Below are 7,135 nucleotides of genomic sequence, written 5' to 3'. Positions count from 1 at the left end.
CCTGCCATTGGGTGATGCGACACAGGGGTCCATACCGCTCTGGCCCTCTGTGAAGTGGGCGTGTGGTAACTGTCATGCTGGACTGCGGGGGGCTGGGGGCATGGGGGAAGGAGTGTTTGAGTACATATACTGCTCTCTGGGGCCCCCTCCCGACCCAGGTGTGGGGGGCTCCAGCCCAGGGTCTCTGCAGTGGCACACCAGGACCAACTGGGATGGGGTGGGTGCATGCCACACTGACCAGTGGTCAGTGGGTCCATGAGCACCAGGACCCCGGCCACCGTGGGCACAGTCCTGGAACCTCAACCTGCTCCTGGTTCTGGGCTGCTCGCTGAAGGTCCGCAGTGTGAACCCACCAACTGCTCCTCAGGAGAGAGGTGAGCAGTCTGCTTCCCGAAGGACTGCCAGCCTCAGAACGCTTGTGGGTGCTCTGTCCTCTAGGGCCACAGTGAGTCAGAACCGGCTGGGTGGCCGTGGAAGAGAGGAGGTTTGAGGGTGTAAGCGTGGTCAGGGGAGCCCCAAAGAGCTGGCTTTGCCAAGCACAAGGACCCTGCGTGCCCCTCTCATGCGGACACTGCCCTAGCCCCTGTCCCACCCCAGGACCCCGTTTCTCCCCAGAGCCCAGGGCTCTGACCACGTGCCGGCCCAAGAAACCACAGAGGGAGAGGACACTGCTTGCTCTCCCGACTCTTGCTGGCCACCTCCGACTCAGATGACCACAGAGTGGGGAGGGCCAGGCTGGCTGGTCTGGCTGAGGACGTGGGCAGCTGCCAGAAGGAGGGCTCCGCTGAGGGTCTCGGCGGCGCAGGAGCCCCAGGCCAGGGCCGAGGACCAGCCGAAGCTGATGCTCACGGCCCGCATGTGCTGGACCCCGTACTGGCGGGCGGTCTCCACGAAGGCCAGGTGTGAGTAGCCGATGTAGATACTGATGCCCGCCAGGGTCAGGGCGCCTGGGGAGAGGCCAGGGTCAGGGGTCCTGAGGAGAGAGGTCTAGGACCACTCATGACTGCTGGGGCATCTTCTCCCCAGTCTCCCCTCTCCTGTTTAGCCCTGACCAGCCTGTGGCCTGGATCCTTCAAGGCCACCTTCCCAGGGGACCTGGGAGATGGAGGCTGAGGGAGGGGGGTAGACACAATGGTCAGCTCCTAGGCCTAGAGCAGTGGAGTTTTAGCTCCTAGACCTGGAGCAGTGGAGTTTTAAGGGGTTTGCACCCATAATGTCCCATTACAAAGAGCACCCCCAACACCACCCCCTAGAGCAGTGGTTCTCAATCTTCCTAATGCCAAGACCCTTTAATCCAGTTCCTCATGCTGTGGTGAGCCCTCCCACAACCATAAAATTATTTTCATTGCTAATATAACTGTAATTTTGCTACTGTTATGAATCAGGCGACCCCTGTGAAAGGGTTGTTCACCCCCAAAGGAGTCGCGACCCCCAGATTGAGGACCGCTGCTCTAGCGGAAAGGGAAGAGGGTGGCAGGGAGGATGAGGGAGGCAAACAGCTAGGGGCAGAATTTAGGGAAGGGGAGGGATGGAGCTAGTCCAGGGGCCACAGGGGTCTGAATGTGAGGGTAGGGTGAGCAAGGCTGAGATGGCCTCTCTCCTTGTAGGGGTGGAGACTGGGGGGTCTGGGGCCCATGGCGGAGAGCCAAGTCCTTGTCTGTAGAAGCTCCCCACCATCCCATCCACCTGAGTCCCTCTTCCATCCCCAGCTCCCTCCGTCCAACAGACTAAGTTGGGACCCTCACTCAGCACCCCCCCAGTTCAATCCCACCCTGGGGGGGCGCTATGTCCTCTCAGTCCTCCTCACCCTCTCCCCTCCATTTCCACTGTGCACAGTGTGCACAGAGCCTAGATTGGCCCCAGCCCACCCTGGTTGCAAGGGCGCCCACGCCTGCCCCTCTCTTCCCTGGGACCTCCTGAAGGACGTGTCCCTGGAGAGCAATCACTTAGGAGCTCATCATCTCAGCCCCCCCCCCCCACACACACACACACTGGGACTCTCTTTCCCCAGCCCCTAAGGTGCTGATGTAGGCAGATGGCTGGGGGACATTCCTGTCTACACTGACAGTGGCCTGCAGGCCCTGAGGATGTGTGTCTGTCTGAGCTGCCCAGACCCTTGGATGGCCCTTGACACAGAGAACTGCTGGATGCGGGCAGAGAGGACTGGGGGGCTGCTGGGGGCTGGGGGACACCTTCTCCTGTGCTTCCTGGTAGCAATCCCACTGAGCCCCCTCCCGGGGCCCCAGGTTCTCCAAACTCACAGATGTCTCTGGTGATCATGCCAGGCCACCCCTGACATGGTGGCTAATCCTGTCCTGTGGAGCGCATGTCATCCAGCATTGTCTAGTGTCCTGTGACCTGCCCCCACAGCTGCCCCCCCAACTCTTGGCCTGACAAAGTGCCCCTTCCCCCAAGAGTCACAGTCCCCTGCAGGGCAGAGAGCACCAGGTGTGGCACATGGCCCTTGGGGAGGACACATCCATGGCTGGGGGACCTGGTGGGCAGCGGGAGCTGACGGCACCGGAAGACTGAGACAAACATGACACTGGTCTCCTCCTGACCTCAATGGGCCTGGGAGACGTTTCATCTGTCGGGTGGGACCAGGTGCCCCCCTCTGCTTAGCACTGCAGGTTGAGGGTCCCCAGCAGCTGGCTCCTCCTCCAGGTTCTGACAGACTGTCACTGTCACCATCAGGCCCTTCCCACTCAGAAGCCCATCCCTCCATCCTGCCCAGCCTGGCTCCTCCCACAGGGCCTTCTGGGAGTCCGTGGAAGCCCTGCCAGGCTCCGCAGACAGGTCCCAGCAAGACCCTCCTACCCCCACACCCAGTACCTTCCCCCTCCCCTCCAGGGCGCCAGTGCCAAGGTGGGCCAGGCCAGCACCAGCCCAGAGAGCAGTGGTGAGGGGCCAATGGGCAAAGGCCACCTTCTCCCAGACTCACCCCCCAGCAGGAAGTAGCAGCCGGTGAAGACCAGCAGTGGGACACTCTGAGCCAGGGAGCTGAGCAGCCCGCAGATCCAGCCGCACACGATGAGCACCAGGCTCAGGGGCAGGACCACCATGACAGTGCGGTGCAGCGCTGGGAGGAGGCGTGAGAGGGGAAGGGGCTTCAGGCAGGGGGCTGGGGACCAGGCCTTCCAGGGACCTCGGTGCGGCTCTGCAGGAGAGGGGTCAGCATGCCGTGGTGGCAATCTCTCCCAGGGACCAAGAGCCCCAAGCTCCCTGGAGACCAGTGGCTGGATGGTACTCACTCCTCCTTCTGCTCCCATGGTACTCCTCCGCCCCCTCTCTCCAGTGGCACAAATCTCAGCCAGTGGGTGGGTGATGCCCACCAGGAAGGCCTGCAACCATTTAGGGAGACAGAGGAGGGTCCCAAGAGGAAGCCGTCCCCGGAGCTGTGTCCCCCACCACCAAGTGGGAGGGCAGTGGTCAGCGAGGGGGAAACTGAGGCACAGAGTGGGCTGGCCAGTTGGGAGCACTGTGGTCCTGAGTCAGTCGCCGAGCGCAGCAGGGAGCTAAGGGTCATCCAGGAGCAGCTCTGGGAGGGGTGTCTGAACCCTGACACCTGTGACTGCGGGAAAGACGAGGGTGACCAGGACTCACAGATGAGGTGCTGAATAGAGCTGGACACATCCAGGGTCTCGGTGGCAAAGGGGTCAATGACGGGGATGCAGCTGTTACGTCCTGGAAAACAGACACATGTGCGGATGGGGAACTGGGCTCCCACAAGGGAGCTCATCCCCCAGCACTTCTTGAAAAGGGGAGCTGGCACGTCCCCCACCCACGGTCACATAGCACTGGCCGACCATCGGTCACCAACCTGAGGGCACAGGCTCCTTCACAGTGGAACCCATCAACCTCAGCAGCGGGGCTTAGCAAGGGGGGAGGGGTGCTGGCTGTCTACTTTGGAGGCCACCTCCCCACATGCTGGAGAAGCAAGCCAGGAGGGAGCAGGGTGCAGCGGGGTAGCCTCCTGGCTCATATCGTTCCTCTGTGGACTCCCCACCTCAGCCCCACTGGCCTGCCCCCCTGGGTCCTGGGGAACACCAGGAGATCCTCCCAAAGTTCTCCCTTTGGGCTTCACAGATGTGTTACTTTGCTATGGCTAAGCCCTCCACCCCAGCCCATAGGAACCTGTGGCAAAGTCCCCATGGGCAGAGACCAGCCAATGGGGCCCCTGGGACCCATACCCCACCCCCAGTCCCTGAAGGTGGCTGTGTCCCAGTCTGGGATTTCTTCCTGTCTCCAGGCTGCAGACAGGCCAGTGGTGGGCTGGACGCCCCTCTCCCCACTCAAAAGAGCTCATTGTTAATTTCTCTGGAATTCCACAAGCCAGGAGGTGGTTAGGCCGGACAGGAAAGGAGTGTTCACACCATTGGAATCTGCGAAGGGACAACCCAGGACTGCTTTCCTCTGGAGAGCAGGGTGGGAAGCACTGGCCCCAGGCCCGCCCAGATCCAACATTTCACATAGCCCAGGGGTGTCAAACTGGTGGCCCGAGGGCCGCATGTGGCCCCAGAGGTAATTTTTTGTGGCCCACAATGCTCTGAAATAAAATAAAAATAGAAAAAAGTGTTATGGAGAAAACAGCATTTAGGAGGGATCGAGGCAATACCATACACACAGTTCCCTCATTACATTTTATTTCAGAGTATCATGGGCCACAAAAAATTACCTCGGGGGCTGCTTGTGGCCCGCGGGCTACCAGTTTGACACCCCTGACATAGCCTTCCCCAACTTGCTCCTGACGAATTTGGCCTCTCCTAAGATGCCCTACCACTTGCAAGGAAGTCCACTCAGATCCCAAATGGAAGGGGGTGTCCCTCAAAAGTCCCATGCTGTTTACAGATACCTGCACACGGAGTAGCCTCAAAAACCCAAACCCACCAAGACATTGGAAAGAGGTGAATGCAGTTGTCTACATAATCCTGCAGTCACGGTGACCGACTGACTGACAGACGGACGGACGAGTGCATGCCAAGACAGAAAGGACACGCAGGGTAAATGGGAGTGGGAGGGAGAGTGGCGTAGAGGACATTAACATCTGTGTATTTGACTGTGTGGTGGCAAACATCCCATAACTGTGGCAGAGCACTCGGGGCAGGAGTGACATCGCCCACGTCTTAGGGGAATGAGTCTCTGGGCCTGGGGGCTCTGATCATAGTCTCAGGGGGCACCAAGGTCAATGGACCAACATACCCCCCACCCCAGGAGAGTGTTCTGCATCCTACTCTGGGGAGTGTCAAGTGGGGTCTTCCAGGGATGGTACAGCTAGGGGTCTCTGCCGCCCGGAGCAGAGAAGAGAGGTGGACATGGAAGGTGCGCGGGAACACTGGGTCAGCAGACCCCTGGACCACCGGAGCCTCAGCACCACAGCCCTGAAGGCAGGAGGACTGGGTGGTCCCCGGCTCCCACGACCTGCTGCTCTGAAAGGGAACACATGAGAGGGCCAGGGGCAGCTAGGGGGAAACAGATAAAGCAAAACTCAAACCCTAAAAGAGGATCCAGCTTGCTGGAGGGGGAGCAACTGGTGGGACCCCAAGACTCTGGTCCTCAGTCCCCCCTCAGGTCTGCAACAGAACTCCACAGACAGGTACCTGAATAGACAGGTCTCACCCCAGAGGAAGAATAACACTAGGAGGTGTGTTCCTCTGGCATTGAAACGTGAGGGGCAGCCTTTGCTCAAGGACAGAGCTCCAGAGGTCAGGGGAGAAGGGGATGGAGACAGGGGACCGGGAGGATGTCACATTTCATGTGGGGACTATAAGCCAGGATGTGAAACAAGCTAAGCCTGAAATGTTGAATGGAGACTTGAACTGCTCTGTAAACCTTCACCCACAACACACACACACACACTCTCTCTCTCTCTCTCTCTCTCTCTCTCTCTCTCTCTCTCTCTCTCTCTCTCTCTCTCTCATGCACACACAAATTTTTAAAATTCAACTTCTGTTTTTTGAAGACCAGCCATCTTGCAGTGGGCATCAGGTCACTGCATTAAGCCATCAGGTCTTTGCATGCATGCACGCACACAGAATAGAATCCTGCACCCTGTAGAGCGGAGGGGGGCTCTGGGGGCAGGGACCCTACCACATGTGAGAGTGAGGAAGTCAGATTTGGCTTTAAAGGAAACCTCAAGTACACAGGGGGCTCCTTTGGGCCCTGTACGCAGGACTGTCCATACTGCCCATGTGTCCCCCTTCCGCACTGGACTGGCCCAAGGGTGGGCCCTTCTGAGCCCTGTCCACCATTTTGCCCTGACAAGCTAATGGAGAAGAGAGACCTGTCCACTCCTCTGGGGAGAAACCACGCTCTGCGGGGTCTGCCCACTCAGGGGTCTGGCTGCCTTTGGCTGTGACGGGCCGGCCTTAGGCTAAGCCGCAGTCCCCAGGTGCCAAAGCCCAGCGTCCCTACTGCTTTCTTCCTAGCGACACAGACACCGCACAAAATTTGCAGGGTTTCTGCAGGCAGAGCGACCTGGAGCTGCGGGAAGTGGGGCCAGGCAAGGGTGGGGGCGCCTGTGGGGTGAGGGGCACGGGTGGGGGGCTGCGTCCAGGCCCCGGGAGGCTCTTTTACCTTCACAGATGCTCCAAAGCCCGGAGTGCGAGGACAGCTCGGCGCTCCCGGAGCCACTGCGGTTGCCCGCGTCCGCCACCTCCAGGAGGTACCAGTAGTCGCTGGCGACCGCGGCGGCCAGCAGCGCGAAGCTGAGCAGCGCGCCCAGGGCGGCGGCCACCAGCAGGGCGCCTAGCCGGGCCATGGGGGGCGGAGACCCTGGCGCGAGGGTCCAGAAGCGGGGAAGGCTTGTAGAGGAGCCTGGGGATGCGGACCCGGAGAGAGCAGGGGTGACTAGGAAGCGGGGAGCGGAGGGGGCGTGGTTGGGGGGAAGCGGGGAGTCTCAGAATGAGGGTGGGGGGAGCGCCGCGGAGGGGAAAGGGAGCAGGAGGGGATGCGGAATGGAGAGGGATGGAGAGTGGAGGGAAGTCGGAGAGCAGGGTGAGATGGGGGCGGGGGGGTGAAGGGGAGCGAGGTCGAAGGAGGGATTCTTGGGGTCCAGGCAGACGCCCCCCCCCAGGCTCCTCTGGGCGCGGTGCCCCGTTTCTGCCCGCGCCGGCGTGGCGGTGCCCCTCGGTTCCCG

General features: G+C 60.6%; 1 protein-coding gene across 1 annotated transcript; it reads right to left on the bottom strand.

Moving 5' to 3' along the window:
* Window positions 1-705: 705 nt before the first annotated feature.
* Window positions 706-6,757, bottom strand: TMEM235 (transmembrane protein 235). The gene is made up of 4 exons (XM_075559467.1): window positions 6,574-6,757; window positions 3,604-3,684; window positions 2,942-3,079; window positions 706-947 (listed from the first exon to the last, which is right to left on the bottom strand). Exons 1-4 carry the CDS (start codon window positions 6,755-6,757, stop codon window positions 706-708), a joined length of 645 nt encoding a protein of 214 aa, XP_075415582.1.
* Between the last annotated feature and the right edge of the window lie 378 nt (window positions 6,758-7,135).

This window comes from Tenrec ecaudatus, chromosome 10, assembly GCF_050624435.1.
Source record: "Tenrec ecaudatus isolate mTenEca1 chromosome 10, mTenEca1.hap1, whole genome shotgun sequence".
In the NCBI taxonomy this organism is placed as follows: domain Eukaryota; kingdom Metazoa; phylum Chordata; class Mammalia; order Afrosoricida; family Tenrecidae; genus Tenrec; species Tenrec ecaudatus.
This window is presented reverse-complemented; position numbering and strand designations above follow the sequence as displayed.